We start from the raw sequence: 20,524 nt of genomic DNA on the forward strand, positions 1-20,524 counted from the left end.
AGTATAAAAATTATTTTAGCAGTATTTTGTATATATCATGTAATCATTGTAATATTTATTTTGCTTAACCTGAATATAATATACTTTTATATGCATATTGTTTTATTACAATTAAGTTTGAAACATCTGAATAATTTTGCTTCCCTTCCCCTTCCCTTAATAAAAATATTTTCTATCAAACAAACAACAAACACTAAAAATATCAAAATAGCGTGTACCAAAATATAAAGTCACCGCGCACGCTTAATAATGACGTCACTGGCTTGATGAAGTTTAATTCGCGTGTACCTAACTTTTTTATTTGCGTACACGTTAACGTGTACCTAGACACAGCGAAACGTGTAATACTACGGTTGAAGCAAAAACTTTTATTCCCAAGGCTTCTAATAGGATGCTCTCTAGAACTAATTATAGAAACTGTTTCTCAAACTTTTGAGATATTAGAAAACGTTAAGCTTGCGGTGTTTCGCTTAAAAGGAGCAAATAGAAGTGAAATTAATCCTTTGTAAAAAGCTATACGCCGTGTATCTTTTAATTTGTTCATTCAACTATTTTGTTTGTTCTTTAAAATTAACGAAAACTAGGTTTAACCAGGTCCGCATAAAGAGCTATTAGACACTCCCAATATTATCTGATGATGCTTCGATGGCATTCCATGGTCTTGGGGTATGCAAGTTCTCGATATGCATAATGTGTTTATTCAAATTTAATGATTGGTTATAATAACAATAACGGAACTATTGGTGGTATTTCAAGTCGTACCTTTCCTATTCATTGAGTCATAGGAGAATAACAATGAGTAATTAGTAATTAGCGAAGGTGCATAAATATTAGAAGAATTCCGTCGAAGAATTCCACTGTCACGCATTTGCATGTATTGATTAATCTAATATAATAATGTGTATATAACATTGCAGGTGAATTCCTATAGATTTGTTTGGTATGTTATGAAAATACTTTTAAATACGGGGGAAATTATATTGACTGAAGATGTTAATGCGTAAACCCATGAAAAAGACGGAGGGTCAACGGACCAAATGGTGAAACTGATAACCTCCAGCGTCCATACAATGATAAAGGTTTCTTCGAAACATTCGTCCACGTTCCGGAGCATTTGAGGAATTATTCGTAGGTATTCGTTGACAATAAATTCGTATTTTTGAAGTGTCCCCACAAAAAAATCCAGGGGAGACAAATCTGGTGGCCAAGGAGGCCATTCAATGACCATTCGAATGCGCAGGTGCACCGTCGTCTTGAAAAATCCAATGATATTCATCATATTGTTGATCATTGTCAATATTATCAGTCATAGCAGGATTAATCACGTTTTCCAATAATTATTGTACATATATGGTCCCGTCAAATTGCCAGGTAAAAAAATGATCCCATTAGGCATTAGGCGATCACCAAATATACCAGCCCATACATCTCATTTTTGCGATTGCTGTGTATGCACGTCGTAGAAAATCGGGAGTTTTAATCAAACCAGTAGCAGCAATTCTAACGATTTACACCTTCATTTTTTATGAAAAAGTGTATTCATCGGAGAAAAAAATATTACATCGAAACTGTGCATTGGTCACTGCTCGCTCACTAATTATTTCACAAAACTCTAAACGGCGGTCATAATCACCGTCATTAAGTTCCTGCACTAAGGGCCGGTTGATCGAACGATAATCAAGAAGTTGATTATAATCAAGTCTCCTTAACAACCATCAAATAACAAAATCCGTTGTTCGCCAATCAGTTGATTGTAATCAGTTATGTTAATTATCATTATGATACTTAATTATTGATTGATTAATTAATTATTAATTAACATAACAATTATTAACATAATTGATTAACTAATCAATTAATCTCATAATTGTAATCAATTATGTTTTCAGCAACCCAATCAAAGTTGACATTGACAGTAATTAAATATTTGATAATGATTAGTTGATTCCATTTTTGATTAGCAAAACCGGCCCTTAGGGCCGGTTGTTCGAACGCTACTCAAAAATCAAACTGATCATTATCAAATATTTAATTACTGTCAATGTCAACTTTGTTTGGGTTGCTGAAAACATAATTGATTACAATTATGAGATTGATTAATCAATTATGTTAATAATTATTAAGTTAATTAATAATTAGTAATTAATTAATCAATCAATTATGTTAATAATCATAATGATAATTAACATAATTGATTACAATCAACTGATTGACGTACGAATAAGGGGTGTTGTTATTAGATGGTTAAGGACTTAATTATAATTAACTTTTTGATTAGCGTTCGAATAACCGGCCCTTAGTGTATTTTATATGGATAGAATTTGTTTCCTTTTTCAAAATGGCTTATGTAGATGCTAGTTCGGTTGATTCCAGATACAGCTGCTACTTAACTCGTACTTTACATAAAATCTATGTGAATATGTCCTAATACTGCAACTTCACCAGGTTCATTAACTAAAATCACTTCAGTTTCTCGTTTTTATTACCTACATTTCCAGCTTTCTGATTTTTTTTACGAACTCCAAAGCATACTTCACTGTCGTGTTTATCTCGATATCATTCATTCAATTTCTGAGTTGTATCTGGAATCTGAGCATATTTATTTTTCATAAAATACAACGAAATGATATCTACTCTTTCCGAAATGGAATAAACCATGGTAATACATTTTTGAAGACCACAAATGAATGCCTACAACTGATATTCACAAGATAATCGTCTAATTTCACGTCTTTGTGGGATAAGAACATCAGTATAAAAATAAAAAGAAGAATTTCACCATGACAAGAAGTATCCTCACTTATGGGTGTGAAAATTGGATAACAAATAAGAAAACCAAAAACAAGATAAGAGCAACAGAGATGGAATTCCTAAGGAGAAGCTGCAGAGTAACAAGAAGAGATATAATAAATAGAATAGAGATTAAGAAAAGAATGGGAATCAACTCAATAATAGACTACGTAGAAGAGAAATGGTTAACCTGGTACGGATAAGTCAGATGAGTGGACCAAAAACGTTGGATAAATAGAATCACAGAGTGGAGCCCGATAGGAAGAAGGAAGAGAGGCAGACCCCGAAGATCTTTCAGAAATGAAGTGGACGAAGCAATGGAAAAAAGAAATCTGCCGGAAGGGGACTGGCAAAACAGAAAGAACTGGAGAGAACGGTAACTGAAAGAATACAGTGAAAACTGTGGAAATCCTTAGTATATCATATATTTTGGAATCCGAAACATTTTTGACTGTACTATTATGCACATAGTACCTAAGTCAGTCTATGGGAAGATTCTAATTTAGTAATAAATTAATTGGCAATGAGCAGCGGGGAATTACACGTGTATCTGTGAAACAACATGCAGTATGACACATCATAGAACGGAAGATGTTATGCTGGCCACTCACTTGAGGATATCGAAGAAGCCGGGCGACTGACAGGCGGTTAATTGAAGGCCAAAATCACCACATACACGCAGTTTTCGTAAAGGCGTTGGCACGCTCGATCACAAAACTGCATGTGTGTGGCGTCTCAACTGCAGTTCATTAACTTAACTACTCAAATAACGGCCTTCAGTCCTGGCCTGCATGCCATGGCCTCTTCGATATCCGTAAGTGAGTGACCAGCATTACTAGATCCGGCAAAGAAAGGACGATCTCAGGCCCGGCGCAAATTGAACTTAAGCGAGACACAACCTGCACCGGTTAACTGCGTAGAAGTTTTGCGCATCCTACTATCAGTGCATTCGTTCGCAGGTCTCGCTTGGGAACGTTTGCCATCGGCGTACAGTTTTCTTGGGCCGTGGGACGCGTGACTCACCGCCAGATGTTTATTTTTACTTGTTTTTGTTTGCGAGATGGACTTATATTTGCTATTATCTGAAATGAAAACGGATGGAACCTAAGTACAATTTATTATGATAAATAAAAATATTAGCATAGTCAACACCTCGAGTGAAAACTGCGTTGTCTTTGTCATTAAATTCTGATAACTTTTGGTAGACTAAATAAGCGGCGATACCAAATTAATAATCAAAGTTATGCCTTTACAAAAACACATTAGAAAAATAAGATGAAAAATTATTCATGTTACTTAAAGCCGTGATCGATAAAAATATCGTATTACCCTTAAATTCAACTTGTCGGCATATTACATTTTTGTTTATTACATATTACATGTTTTATGCTTAAAAATTAAAAACGAAATATGCAGATAGTGTTATTTTTATGACCGATCAGTAGAGGAGGAATTATGACTTGCAGTAATTGTAAATGATTGTGATCCGAGCAGTAAATTGAGGAATATGAGTTATGACATGACCGAGCAGTAGGGGAGAGATTATTTTAAATATGTAGGTATTATGTGCAGAAATAAAATACTCAGTATAAGATATCTTTTTATGCACCCGCTTATGATCAAAATCGATGTTTTCGAAAGTCATACCGCTACGACTACTAGGGACGTGTAAGATATTTTTAAAACGTTACTAGTTACAAGTACGGAAATACCGATTTTAAGTTGCCTACTCACTCAATTCAGTACAAGGATCAGACACATCAGTATTTTGTAATCAGTATTTGTACTTATTACCACTGAGTATCAAAAGTAGCCGTTACATGTCCGCACTGATTTTGCCCGCCTCTATTCGTTACAGCGACAGCCAACGGTTGGGTTGGGTTGTGTTCAATATGCGGCACGCTAGAAAAATGAATGCACCGGTCACCCGTCCCGCCGGCGCAGGTTGTGTCTGGCTTAGGTTCAATTTGCGCCGGGCCTAAGACTGCAAGGCCTCCTCGCGGTCATCAACAGACGAAAGTTATGCCAATTTAACGCGAATAAAAACATAACAATCTGCACATGGAATGTTAAAACATTATACGAGGCAGGTAAGAATCATAATGCAATTAACTAGATGAACAGACTATCAGTAGACATAATGGGGATAAGTGGAGATGGACGGGTTCCGAACAATGAAAAATGAATAATCATCACATATATTATTCAGGTAACTCCACCAGATTTGTTTAAGTTTAAAATGTTGTACCAATATCGGAGCGAATGCTTCTCATTCAATTTAATAATTTTCGATTACATACAACTAACATTATCCAAGTACATGCCCCCATACAGCGACAAACCGAGTAAAATCCGAGTAAAATCTTTTTCTTTGAATATCATGTTCACGACGCGAAGTACGTTGGCTATACTCAACACAAACTAAACTTTGTCAAAAGCTTTTCTAAAGAGAGTAGTTGTTTCTGATTCCATACTATTGCCTAAGGGTAAGAACAGAACAAGTGGGTCGCGGTGGAGGTGGAGGTGTAGGTCGCGGTCGATGTCGATATGTAAAACAAACACATTGTAGTGAATGGAAGAGAACAGAGCAGGTAAGTCGTGGAGGAGATTTAGCGCGATGCCATACAGGAGGTTTACATCGATGCTTTTGAAAATAAAATGAGTTTGTTTTACATGGATGTCTACTGCGCGGCCTACAAGGATGCTTCCCTGTGATTGGTCTGTTCGAAACCAAGTTGTCATTACCTGCGCTATCTGAGTTGATACTTTTTTATAATTTCTTTTTTGTATTCAGTTTATTTTTGAATTTCTAAAATAATTAAATTCCGTAAATTTTTGAAATATGAAGGAGGATCTGATTATTTACAGCTGACATTTCATCACTATCATCACTTGACTGACACAGCATCGCAAAAGCACAGTCTTTTTGTCATTCAAATTTCATAAAACTACTTCACTTGGTAGTGGTTCTAGCTCGACTGACAGCGCAGGTGACCTCCTTGCTATGTGCTGTCGACATCGACCGCGACTTAACTAGTAGCATCCACCGCGACCTACACCTCTACCTCGACCCACTTGTTCTGTTCTTACACTTAGGTTCTTTAGCCAGAAAGTATGTCTACCATCTGGAGCTCTTTTTCCTTTGATATTTCCTTCAATTATTAGTTCTTATTGCTATTTTTTATATTAGGCTGACAAGGAACACAAATCACCTTGAAAGGTTACAGCAAACCAAGTCGATACTCAACTCTTTGTGAATGGAAGAACTAAGAATCGAGCTAAAGACCAAACAATACAAAAAGACTGAATCAGGAGGCAAACCATCTAGGAACTCTATTTACACTAAAATAACTCCACGATGGTATGTACAGACCTTAAAAATGGAAACTGCAGGTGTGGAAATACTATATATGCAGTGAACAAATAAAGCACCTGACCAAAGAGCAAAAAAATGGATCTTGAAGCTTTATAGGACGTGCTCTAAAGAAAATCACAATATGAGAATGCAACCAGACTAATTCCGAATATTTGTCAGCAAATTAAGGATAGCCATGTTAATCGCCAACATTCGGAAAGCAGCAGCACGCAAAAAGAAGAAAGATCTGTGAATTATTACAAACGCTTACTGGCTTACTTTATAATACGTAATAAAATACACGTTTCAAGATTTAAAGACCGTTTTTACTACATTAGGCAATCCAAACCACGTGACCTCTGGTTGGCACACAAACTAACAAAGAGGTTATGTTTGCATCTATTTTTCAATGATTTTTCATTGTTTATCGTCGTATTTTGGATTCATTTGGATTTCGTTTCCTGTTTTTGTGAACTTTATAAACTTTACCACAATGCAAACTGATTATTTAAGGAAATTATTATTGGAAACTCCAGATGTTGCGAGAAAGGTAGGCGAAACAATTTTTTTTACTGTTCATTTTGCCCCGATATTTATCAATAATGATGAATTTTGCAAGCAATAACATTATTTCTTTTATTGTTCTAGATATTTATTGAAGCTGAAAATAATTGGGGATTTAGATCCATACGCAATTCAGTCAGAATTGGATTTTACAGTAAAGTGCAGTCCATCAAGTTACTATTATAGATATTTACATATCTGGTGGAGTCTGATATGTCACAGTTGCTACTCTAAGCAGCAGATGAAAGCATACAAAAGCCTTCAGGCACATAAATATTTTACAGCTGGATTTGTTTTGAATGGAGTAAAAATTGTTAATGATTTCCTGATTTCCATATTATTGTCGGAAAGGTATGCCTTTATTTTATTTATTCACCATTAAGAAATATATGGATAACAGTATTAGTGTCTTTTGGATAAATTGGTTTTAAATATTAGATTTATTTACGTTTATATATCTGTATGAAACCAGACATATCATCGTCCTAATCTGTAAACTGCGAACTCCATAATTCTCTGAAAATGATTTATTACTGCCATATATTTGAATTACTGTCATGATTGTTCTAAAATTATATTATATGAATGTCTGATTTTAAATAAAATATTCTCAATCATTGTAAAGAACGCAAATACTATAATAAAAATAAATTTTTGTAGTTGAAGAATTTCCAAAAAAATAAAATATTTTTTTTAGGTGAAGCATTTCCAAAAATCTAATGCTAAACGACCAGTTCTGATGACATAGCAAATTCACATTGTATGCGTATGGCCGGTAATAGTGAAGTCTGCAGCCATATTGCAGCAATCCTATTTTTAGCTTAGTATGCTCAGGGCAAGACAGACGAAGAAGAACCCAATGTATGTACATATGTTACAGCTACATGGTTTGGAGATAGCAACATATGTATTCTCTAATGAAAAACTAATGAGTTTTGAAACTGTTCGGTCAGAGTGCTTGTTGCGTTCACTAAACGAATTGAAATATAAGATGGCTTTGGCATTGTGTTGCAGCGATATGAAAATGGTTATTCATTTTTAATTATAATGTACTTCTTCATCATGAGTAATTATGTATTGGTCTTTTAAATGTGTATTTATTTTTGTAATTAGTATCAACTTGTAATGATAATATACATTTATCGTTTAAGGTATGACTATGTTTTGACTCTAAAATAAATGTTTTAAAAATCGAATCCTGCCTCTTTCTGTTAGTAACTACCCATGGATATCACAAATTGTGCTTACTGATAGGTTTGTTCGTAGAACGATCAGCAACTCTTGCCAACCATCAGACACATGTGCATTCGTAGTCTATGAATGCTAACTATTAACTGCACAACGCTAACTGTTAACTGCTCATGCATCTGATGGTTAGCAGCAGTTGCTAATCGTTTGTGTCGTACTATGAACAAACCTATTAGGTCTGGATCCCGTGTACCACAAAAATGATTAATAGCAAGCTGAAAATTTGTTAATAGCTTAACGGTGTCCAGTTGGACAAACTTTGATGTATTGTGACACTGGAACAGGGGTAGTTTTAATTGTGAAACAGTTTGGAAACTCAGATTTGGAACATCAGATTACAAAAACATCCCATATATTTTGTCGGACAGAACATCCAATTGATCTGTTATCCTTTCATTAAATTCTCATGCAAAAATCAGACTGCTATTACTAACCAACATGATTCCTGTAGTTTGACATGGTCTTCGTGTTCTACTCATTAAAATGCCCAGTTGGTGATTTTTTCATCAGTCTGGTTTTCGCATGAGAGTTTAATGAATTGGTAGCAAATCAATTGGAAGTTTTATCTGACAAATTACATAAACATTTTCGTAGTTTGACGTTCCAAATTTTTAACCTGTTCCACAGTTAAAACTTCCAGTGTCCCCGTACATCGAAGTTTGTCGGACTAGACACCATTAAGCTATTAATAAATTTTCAGTTTGCTATTAATCAACTTTTTTTTGGTACGCGGGATCCAGGTCTATATGGAATAAATAAATAACAAAACAAATTCCCTGTCAAAACTGCATTTATTTTGAATAGAATGAAAAACAAAATAATATTGTTTTAACAAAATAGGGGATAAATGTTAAAATTTAGTACTATTAATAAAGTTTGTCACATTGGCCTAAAAATGAATGTCACTAGTTACGTTAGTGTCACATATAAATAATTGTAATAATATTAATAAAAACCATAATTCCTAGCATGAGTGCGTCCTGTTATTTGACAATTTAGTTGGGTGAGGAAACATAAATGAGTTTCTAATATGGCTTTTCATCGATTGTCATTTGTTTCGAGCTTCTGTCAGATGTTGTATAATCCGTGTATAATATTACTATACACGGATTATACGACATATGACAGAAGCTCAAAACAAATGACTGTGAATGAAAAGCCCTATAGAGGGAACACGAAAAAAATTAACATTATCCGATCAGCTCGACTTCCACAGTTCACTACTATACAGATTACAGGCATGTTTTCAGCACTTAAAATCACCACAAATGAAAAGTTTATAAAATAATCAATCTAATGAATGTCTTTAAATACTATATTACGCTCAAAATCACGACAAAAAACAAATTAAAATTAACATTATTCTGATCAGTTGGACTTCCACAGTTCACTACTATACAAGTCACAGGCATGTTGTCAGCACTCAAAATCACCAAAAACGTAAAGTTTATAAAATAATTAATCTAATGAATGTCTTTAAATACTATATTAAGCTCAAAATCACGACAAAAAACAAATTAAAATTAACATTATTCTGATCAGTTGGACTTGCACAGTTCACTATTATACAAGTGACAGGCATGTTGTCAGCACTCAAAACCACCAAGAACGTAAAGTTTATAAAATAATTAATCTAATGAATGTCTTTAAATACTATATTAGCTCAAAATCAGGACAAAAAACAAATTAAAATTAACATTATCCCGATCAGTTGGACTTCCACAGTTCACTAATATACAAGTCACAGGCATGTTGTCAGCACTCAAAATCACCAAAAACGTAAAGTTTATAAAATAATTAATCTAATGAATGTCTTTAAATACTATACTACCTCAAAATCACGACAAAAAACAAATAAGAAAAATCAATAATTACATTGAGTTTAGGTTAAGAACAGTTTTGTGTGCCAACCAAAGATCACGTGATTTAACTTTGACAGGTCGATGGATTCCCTAATTTTATAAATTGAGGTTACTATTTAAGTTACTATTTTTTTGGCTTACGATACTATTTAACGTACTATTTTAATTAATTTCGTTGAACCATAATGAGAGATTTCTAATTCAAGAAATATATATTCATTTTCGACTAGTTTATTACATCCTGTGATGTGTAGCCTGAAAACAATGAGAAAGTCGACGGAAATTATTTCAAATTATTCGGTTAGTTACGGTATTTAGTGAAAAATGAGCCTTGTAATAGGTAAATGCCGTCTATGTCACGTTCCCAACAATTTCTCACACTACCTGCATTAAATAATATACAACTGGTTCTTTAATTAGCTAAGGAAAATTCAGAATCCCGTTGACACACTGTGAAATACCAAATATGATTTCTGCGATCAATTGGAAAAAATAAGTGGCTACCGAAACAGTTGGCGTTAGTTCAGATTGTAAGTTTCGTGAAAAGTCGGAAGACAGTTTTCTTTTATATGTAGATACAGTGATTGGCGCGCTCTAATAACCGACAAAATAACGCAAAAGATGGAAAACAATACATTGTGAAATAAAAAGAGATGAAACTAGTAGAGGTGGAAATTATCGATATAAACGTATAAATTAACATTACATTACGTAGTTTCCCACCTTTAGACGTATCGGAGGTGTATGAAAACTGTCACTGTGATAGGAGAATTCTATAAAATACTCCTGTCACAGACGTCAAATGTGGGTAACTATGTAATGTTATGTTAATTTATACGTTTATATCGATAATTTCCACCTCTACTAGTTTCATCTCTTTTTATTCCACAATGTATTATGTTTTCCATCTTTTGCGTTATTTTGCCGGTTATTAGAGCACTCGTCACTATATACGAGGATATATTGAAAAATAGTCAAAATATTTTATAATCCACATACTCTCCGTTTAAACATAAAAGTTAAGCTATTACATATTATGTATTTTAGAAAGGAACTACAACGTTAAAGGGGTTTTATTGTTTCATATAGTCAATGGACCTCTAAATATGAAAAAACCGTAAAGTGCTACCGTTTAAAGGGGTGCGTTTTTGAGAAAGGGGTGAATTAGTCCCTAGGCAGAGGATGAATTAGTGTGAGTTCTATGCACGTTTTATGACGTCTACAGGAAAAATTTTCCAGGTTAAATTTACTATCGAAATATCACATTTTAAAGTCAAAAATATCTTTTTTTACAAAAATATACTCAAAAGAAAAGCAAGAAAAAAACACGAAAGGTAGCATTTTTTTTCTTGCCCCATAACTTTTTTCCACGGTGATATAGGTATAGGCATTGCTTCAGAGAAAAAAAACTTCCATCCTTCCTCTTTAAAATGACGTTTGGTATAAGTCTGTATGAGTTATAGTTTTTAAAATATGATTTTTCAAATTTCGCCACTCACAGCGATTTTGGACCATTTTTCTTGTTACTTCGCAAACATTCTGTAACTTTTTTTACGCAGCTTTAGGTATATGCAATGTTACATTTAGTAGGAAGAAAAGTCAATTACCCTTAAAATGGTCTATCGTAGAAGGCTAGTAGAAGTATGACTATTTTTAAGCAAGATATGGTTTTTCAAATTTTAACATATACACATGCAATAGGTCCTACTAAGTTGGAACCATATGCAAAACTTATTTAACTAATTTATTAACTTTATGAGAAAAATTATTCTTTATAAAATGCTCTGCATAGTCTAAAACCTAAGATGTAATCATCAGATATAAAATTTTATCAATAGTGTACGAGGTATGTTAAAAAATATAAATTTCGCTCAAGAGTAAAGTACCTTTATATTTCACAATATCGAAAAGTGTTATTAAGAAAAGTTATTTGGAATTAAAAATTATGTTACAATATGCAATTATGTTCTTCTAATTGAAAAAAAAAATAAAAAAATAAAAATTTTTCACAAATTACGGATACTATTGGATATCCTACGGATATCTTGTTTAAAAATAGTCCTAGAGGTGTTTGCAATACTCCATTTTAAAGTAAAGAAAATAAGCTTTTTTTATTCCACAATATATATACCTAAATGTACAAGGAAATAAGTCATAATGAGAAATTTAAAAAATAATCATAAAAAATATCAAAAATCGTTAAAAGATAAAATCTTGAAAAAGCATAACTTGTTTAAAAATAGTCGTACAACCTTATACAATAGACCATTTTAAATGGTTTTGACTTCTCTTTCTACTAAATGTACCATTGCATATACCTAGAAATACGTAGAAAAAAGTTACAGAACAATGTTTGCGAAATAATAGGGAAAATGACTCAAAAATTCTGTGAGTGGCAAACTTTAAAAAATATTATTTCAGAAACTATAAATCCTAGAGACTTCTACCAAACGTCTTTTTAAAGAGGAACGATGGAAGTTATTTTTCGCTGAAGCATTGCCTATACCTATATCCCTGTGGAAAAAAGTTATGGGGCAAAAAACAAAATTGCTATCTTTCGTGTTTTTTTCTTGATTTTCTTTTGAATCTATTTGTAAAAAAAAATACCTTTGACTTTAAGATATGATATTTCGATAGTAAATTTAACCTGTAACAATTTTCCTGTAGAAGTGTTTGTACCAAAAGTGAATAGAACTCACCCTAATTCACCCTGTGCCTAGGGACTAATTCACCCATTTCTCAAAAACGCACCCATTTAAATGGTAGCACTCCGCGGTTTTTTCAAATTTAAAGGTCCATTGACAATATGAGACAATAAAATCCCGTTAACGTTGTACATAGTTCCTTTAGCTCTCTTATTTTGAACATAATCAATAGCCTCAGTACCTACTACCTGAAAATCACAAAAAACTGAAGCAAGAACTTTTACAGTAAATTTTTAAAAGATTGCTGCTTTGTTTCTGGATTGTATAGATGTACCCAAGTTTCATCCATAGCATAGTAACAGTAGGTACGGCTTAAGAAGTTTGCATGTGTTTCATATCAAGCAAAGATCATCAGAAGATCATGGTACGTCGTTTACTAAATTTTATTGGCAACAATTTGGTCTTTATGGATGACAATGCTCGACCATATATTGCTGTACAAGCAATGAAATATCTTCGTGAAGTGAATATTTAGGTTATGGAGGGGGCAACTAGTGAAGACCAGAGTACCATAGATCATCGGTGGTTTGGACAATACTGCTCCTAAATTCAACAGTTCAACATCGTACTCGAGAAAATAATGAGGGACACAACAGTCAATACTCGATGAACAATCATTAATAAAAGTGTGCAGATACTAGCATTTGCAGATGATGTTGACATAATCGCAAGATCAAGAAGAGAAATGATAGAGGCATTCAATCAAATAGAACGAGCTGCACAAAATAGTGGCCTTAAAATCAACCAGAACAAAACAAAATATATTCAGGTAAGTAAAAATGCAGAAATAAGGCAGCCACAAAATATAACAATAGGAGAATACAACATTGAGGGGGTAAAAAACTTTACATACTTGGGATCCCTAGTCACGTCTGATAATAACGTAGCGGAGGAAGTGAAGAGGCGAATATTTATTGCCAATAAAATTTATCATGGCTTAATTCGGCAACTAAGATCAGATAACGTCGCAAGAAAAAGAAAATGCCAAATATACAAAACCTTAATAAGACCGGTACTCACATACGGCTCAGAAACCTGGACACTCACTAAAAGAGAGGAAACATTGCTAGCCACCTTTGAAAAAAAATCTTGCGACACATATATAAGGGCCCAAAAGAAAACGGAATTTGGCGAAGAAGGTACAACTTTGAACTATACAAAATATACCAGGATCCGGATATCATAACATTTATTAAATAGGACGGTTGCGTTGGATGGGACATGTAGAAAGAATGGAAGAAGGCGAAATACCAAACAAAATATTCAAACAGATGCCAGTAGGAAAAAGAACAAGAGGAAGACCGAAGTTGAGATATTTAGAACAAATAAAAAATGATATAATAACCTTAAAAATAAAAAACTGAAGAAAAAAAGCACGAAACAGATCAGAATGGAGAAGAATACTGGAACAGGCCAAGACCCAGAAAGGGTTGTCGAGCCAGTGATGATGATGAGGATGATGAAAGATAATCAGAAGATCATGGTACGTCGTTTACTAAATTTTATTGGCAAAAATTTGGTCTTTATGGATGACAATGCTTTACCATATATTGCTGTACAAGTAATGAAGTATCTTCGTGAAGTGAATATTTAGGTTATGGATGGGGCAACTAGTGAAGACCAGAGTAGCATAGATCATCGGTGGTTTGGACAATACTTACTTACTTAGTCCTAAGCCTTTCTACCTTTAGGTGTAAGGCTGGTTTGGACAATACTGCTCCTAAATTCACAGGGAATTTGAAGAAGCTTTAATATTTCATTAAACAAAAGAAGATATACATCTCCCGGAGCGAACCATGGCGTTGAGAGAAATCCTGTCTGCGTAAAGTTTAGGTGGGCGTACGACAGCGTTTTTCATCGGCCATGGTTCGTTCCGGGAGATGTTCGTGAGTGTAAGGACTGCAAGGTAATAGTTATTGATATTTTGAGCCAATCACAGAAGTTCTTTGTACTGAACATTGAGAAAGGTTTATTTAGGCCAAAATAGCAGAAAAAATGTGCTGAAACACGAAAGGAATTCCTAATACAATTTGGAGGAATATTACCACTATTATTAGATACACTGTTATTTAAATATTTGGAAAAACCTTAGGAAAGAACGAAGTTAAAAAACGAGAAAAGAAAGCTATATAAACAATGTCAAGAAACTATGTCGGACACAGATATTCAAAACTACAGTAGATCCCCGCAAATTCCCAAAAGAGCTCTATTTTTCTTAGACAATACTACTTTACCCCTGAAGTAATGGAGCTTATATGTGATGAAATTAAAGCTGTTTTCCTACCAGCAAATGTGACCTCGTTAGTGCAACCCATGGACCAGTGTGTTCTGCAGTTTATAAAACTTTACTATACAAAAAAATTGGTACGGACTGTATTAGAAGGCGAGGAAAGTTTCATTACTGACAACCTGAAAAAAAATCACTATAAAAGATGTCATTTATTGGGTGGCTGAGGCCTGGGACAACTGCCCTGCTAGTTAGATTAGAAAATCGTGAAAGAAGTTGTGGCTAGATTTACAATTTAAAGAAGGTCCCTTTTTCCACGCTCCATTACAAGATGATCTCCTAGAAGTCGTACCACAACTTCCAGGATGCGAAAACGAAGAAGATAGTGTCATTACAGAATGGATTGAAGCTGCCGACAATGGACACCAAGAATTTACTGATGAAGACATTGTAGGTTCAACCTCAAGGAGAACCTAATGAAGACGAAGAAAGCGAGGAAGATGTTTCGCTGCTAGGTCGAGTGACACACGCAGATGCCACTAAAGCTCTGGATGTGGCTCTACGTTACGTGGAGCAGAACTCTGCTGCGTTACCGATCGATGTAATGTTTTAAATGGTTTAACATTGCTGCGTCAAGTCGCTACACCTCCATGCATCAGAAGAAAGTGACCGACTTCTTTAAGAATGCGCCATAGGGCTGCAAACGTTCTCGTAAGAATGTGGGCAATATTTTTGGACATAAGTTAACTACAAGAGAACCGACGTAAGTTTATGTTTAACCTTTATAAGCACTACGTATAAAGTATGCATTTATTTTGAAGACATTTTAAAAGTCAAAGTTCTAGTAATCCTACATTGTTCAATAATCTGGTTTTACTCTGTATAATAAACAAGAATAAAAAACCGCTAAACGCCGTAAAAATGAGTGGCGCATAAAATATTCCAGTTACAAAAGATCTGATATGAATGTTACGTGGCGCGAAAATGGATTTTCATTTGATGCAAAACAAAATTTTAGTTTTATTTTAAAATATTTTTCCATAATATTTGCTAAATTTGAAGTAAACGCGCCACAAAAGAGTAACTTTGGTACAGTTTGAATTTTGAAACTCTTTTGTGGCGCGTTTACTTCAAATTTAGCAAATATGGAAAAATATTTTAAAATAAAACTAAAATTTTGTTTTGCATCAAATGAAAATCCATTTTCGCGCCACGTAACATTCATATCAGATCTTTTGTAACTGGAATATTTTATGCGCCACTCATTTTTACGGCGTTTAGCGGTTTTTTATTCTTGTATCAGGAGTTTTTCAAAGGTATTTATAAATTAAATGTATGAAGTTGAATGCAATGTTCCCCTATTACACGTCAAGCTTTATAAATTGTCACCTTTGTTGCATTATCTCCCAAATGATCTAGTGTCAATCGAATGTACACTAGATTTTTTTCTATTCGAAATAGAATGAAAAAAAAATATATTGAGATGGCCGGTAAATGAAGTCGGATTGCCCGTTGCCAGATCAAATTTAGCGTCGTAACTACTACAACTACATAAACCATTTGGGGAATAATCGTTAATTGTATTATACTTTTGTATCTTAATAAATTCTAAACGGCTTAACCGATTTTGATCAGTAAACATGAGTTTGAAACGTATTAACCAGTAGTATCTGATGGATCTAAGGTCAAGTATGATAACTGAAGCTATTACAGGAATTATTGAGCTTTCGAAACCGTTTTTCCCACAGGAAATAGATTTTATCATATTTATGAAGCCTATAACTAAACATTCGAATTTTCCCGGATATGAGGTATACATCGTTAGATTCGTCTTGAGTCCTTCTACAAACCTTAAGTTATTGGAGCAATTCGTACGTTAAAATGTTGAGTAATTGTCGAAAAAAAAAATTTCAAAGTTTAGTTTTTCAGTTTTTCGGCTATACTGAGCCGTGTATATATCTGATCCTGACGGCTTAGACACCATTTGAAAGCTTAAGTCAACGCTATTGATTTGATGTATTCGCGGTTCTCCTGCCTCTTCGTGATCCGCATATATATACCCCCAAAAATATGCCGTTTTGTACTTACCAAGTCTTATAGCTGGCTTATGGGTCGTCAAAAGTAACAAACTACACCGGTTCTAAATCGGCCCTGACCCCCTCTTTAAACACAGAGAAAAATATCAAATCGGTTTAACTTTCAAACACACATACATACATATCCACAAACATTTTCCCTTTTTTAAATAAAAATTGAGTCACATTTCTAAGCTCTATAACTTTTGAATGGTATAACCGATTTTCAAAATTAGACATGCATTGGAAAGGTAATGATCAGTTCTATTAGAAGCCGTAAAAGTTGGACAAATTTTTAAACTTTTTGGGAGTTTTGGTGACGAGAACGAAAAAGAGGCCCTAAATAGGAAGGGCCGTAAAATCTACACCCTTGGACCAAAATCGATGGTTGACATATAAATGGGTGAATCTTTTCTGAACTTTAAGATGGGAGTTGGCCCAATTTTCAATTCAGTCAGATTTAGAAAATCGAAAATTTTGTGTATATATAGTGTCGCGTGTAGGGTGGTGTGGGTGTGCGCCACTGGCGAGAACTGCCGTTCTCTGGTAATGTTCAAAATTAGACATGCGTTGGAAAGGTAATGATCAGTACTGTTAGAAGCCGCAAAAGTCTGACTTAAATTTTCGAAGTTTTTGGGAGTTTTGGGGACCAGAACGAAAAACAGACCCTAAATAGGAAGGGCCGTAAAATCGACACCCTTGGACCAGAATGGATGGTTGACATATGAATGGGTGAGTCTTTTTTTGAACTTGAAGATTTCGTATATATAATAGTGTCGCGTGTAGGGGGTGTATTTCTGCGCCACTGGCGAGAACTGCCGTTATCTGGTAATCTTTCCGATATAAAACTAACAGCTTCGATAACTAATAAATCGAAAACTATTAATTTTATCAAAAAAATTTATAATGCATTTTTTGCTTATAATTAATATTTTTACCAGCATTTGTGGTCAAAATATAAAAAAAATTCCACTCTCGAGATGAGGTGGCAACCACCCCATGGTAAAAGCGTCTTTCGGCATCATATAGATTTTGATCCTTGGACTATCCACTACTTATTGTCAAATTTTTAAGCAAATCGATCCATTCTGTAAAAACTGCGAAGTGAAAAATTTCAGTTCCTGGACTAATTCTACTTTTGGAGCTCTATAACTTCTGAACGGCTTACCTGATGTTGATCACTAAACATGAATTTGAAACGTATTGACAAGTAGTATCTGATGCATCCACGATCGACTATGATAACTGAACGTATTACAGGAATTATTGAGCTTGAAAAACCGTTTTTTCCCATAAGAAATAGATTTGATCATACTTATGAAGCCTATAACTAAAAAATTCGAATTTTCCCAGATATAAGGTATACACCGTTAGACGCGTCCTGAGTTCTTCTACAAACGCTCAGTTATTGGCGAAATTCGTAGGTTGAAATTTTGAGTCATTGTCGAAAAACCAAAATTTTCAAAGTTTAATTTTTCAGTTTTTTGGCTATGGTGAGCACTGCGTATGTCTCAGCTTGATCACTTGAACGCCATTTGAAAGCTTAACTCAACCCTATTGATTTGGTGTATTTGCGGTTTTCCTGTCTTTCCTTGAACCTAAGATATATACGCCCAAAAAATATGCTATTTTGTATTTACCTAGTCCTCTAGCTAACTTACGGGTAGTCAGAAGTCAAAAATTAGACCGGTTCTGAATCGGCCCTCACACCCTCTTGAAACACAGAAAAAAAAATTCAGATCGGTTTAACTTTTCCACACACATACATACATACATACATACATACATACATATCCACAAACATTTTCCATTTTTTAAATAAAAATTGAGTCATATTTCTGAGCTCGATAACTTTTGAATGGTATAACCGATTTTCAAAATTAAACATGCGTTGGAAAGGTAATGATCTATGCTATCAGAAGCCGCAAAGGTCGGGCTTAAATTTTTGAAATTTTTGGGAGTTTTGGGGACGAGAACGAAAAACAGGCTTTAAATGGGAAGGGCCGTAAAATCCACACCCTTGGACCAAAATGGAGAAGTAACATATGGATGGACGAGTCTTTTCCTAAACTTTAATATGGGATTTGGCCCAATTTTCAATTCAGTCAGGTTTAGAAAATCGAAAATTTCGTGTATATATAGTGTCGCTTGTAGGGGTGTTGTGCGCCACTGGTGAGAACTGCCGTTCTCTGTGGACATGTTGTTTAAGTTTTTGTCTTGAATTTAAAAAAAAAAATTCACTTTCCGTTGATTCGGATGTGCCGAACGTTCGGATTAGCAGGGTTCGGATTTGCAGGGTTCTACTGTATAAGGTTGCCAAAAAGGAAACAAGAGCATGGAGCTTAAGCAGAACCGTATACAAATCGATAAGAACAATTTGATAACAGGGAAGGAGAAACAAAGATATAATATAAAATAGCCAAGCAGAGCAATAAAAACCAAAGATTTTAATCAGGTTAGATGTATCCGAGATAAGAATAATAAAATAATATAGGTCTGGATTCCCCGTATGAAAAAAAAACTGATCAATAGCAAGCTGAAAATTTGTTAACAGCTTAAGGATGTCTAGTCGGATAAACTTTGATATATGGGAACACTGGAACAGGGCAGTTTTAATTGTGGAACAGGTTAAAAATTTGAACGGTCAGACCACGAAAACATCACATTTATGTTGTCCGACAGAATAGACTTCAAACTCTCCGAACAGAGATTAAACTCTCATGCAAAAATCAGACTGCTATTTATCGCCTGTCATAATTCCTGTCATTTGACATATTCTACATAAATAGCAGTCTGATTTTTTCATGAGAGTTTAATCTCTGTTCGGAGAGTTTAAGTCTGTTCTGTCGGACAAAATAAATGTGCCGTTTTCGTGGTCTGACCGTTCCAAATTTTTAACCTGTTCCACAATTAAAACTTCCCCTGTTCCAGTGTTCCCATATATCAAAGTTAGTCCGACTAGACACCCTTAGCTATTAACAAATTTTCAGCTTGCTATTAATCAACTTTTTTTTCATACGCGGGATCCAGACCTAATAGTTCATGAAAAAGATGTCAAAAAGAGATGGAAAATTTGCTTCGACAGTTTATTAAATGAAGAATTTATCAGGATACCAGTTGGGCTAACGGAAACACTAACAGCAACAGTTACCAAAATAACAAATGAGGAAATTGTTAAAGCTCCTCAAAAAATAAAGAAGGGTAAAGCAGTTGAACCAGATGATATTCCTGTGGAAGTGTGCCCAGCTCTAGCAGAGGCAGGAACAAGTAGACCATAAGAATGATGCAAATGAGACAAATGTCAGACAAAAGGGACATACAACAATGCATAAACTACAACTACAGGATCATAATACTACAATTCTCAATATAAGACAGCTGATGAAAAAATACAGAAAGTAAACAAAAAATCATATGGTATTGGTGTATCTTATGGTAGCGTCGTAAATAGTATGTAATTGACTTTTTATGGAGAGAATGTTCATTGACTTTACAAATATTAAGTAATGTATATTATGGCTACTTACATACTGTTAAATTGCAATGTGAACTCACCTGGAACAAAAAAATAAAATATATTTTATTTATTTAACAAGCAACAAGTTGATATATAAACGTATAATAAATTAGGTTTACTTTGATATTATCCGACGTTTTGACAGTTTATTATTACTTTAGTGTATTACTTTGATTAGAAC

At 34.2% G+C, this 20,524-nt stretch overlaps 2 protein-coding genes across 6 annotated transcripts in view; one reads left to right on the forward strand and one right to left on the reverse strand.

Moving 5' to 3' along the window:
* Positions 1 to 20,524, reverse strand: part of LOC114344313 (serine/threonine-protein phosphatase 4 regulatory subunit 1) — a 669,156-nt gene that overhangs the window by 158,241 nt on the left and 490,391 nt on the right. The window lies entirely within an intron of this gene.
* On the forward strand, positions 6,485 to 7,452 carry LOC126887663 (uncharacterized). 2 transcript variants are annotated; one of them, XM_050655298.1, is made up of 3 exons: positions 6,485 to 6,695; positions 6,794 to 7,060; positions 7,407 to 7,452. In XM_050655298.1, exons 1-3 carry the CDS (start codon positions 6,682 to 6,684, stop codon positions 7,408 to 7,410), a joined length of 285 nt encoding a protein of 94 aa, XP_050511255.1. In that variant the 5' UTR covers positions 6,485 to 6,681; the 3' UTR covers positions 7,411 to 7,452. The 2 variants fall into 2 exon arrangements, with proteins under 2 accessions (XP_050511255.1, XP_050511254.1); XM_050655297.1 differs by lacking the exon at positions 7,407 to 7,452 and having other exon boundaries at positions 6,794 to 7,336.

This window comes from Diabrotica virgifera, chromosome 7 (assembly GCF_917563875.1).
Source record: "Diabrotica virgifera virgifera chromosome 7, PGI_DIABVI_V3a".
Classification (NCBI taxonomy): domain Eukaryota; kingdom Metazoa; phylum Arthropoda; class Insecta; order Coleoptera; family Chrysomelidae; genus Diabrotica; species Diabrotica virgifera.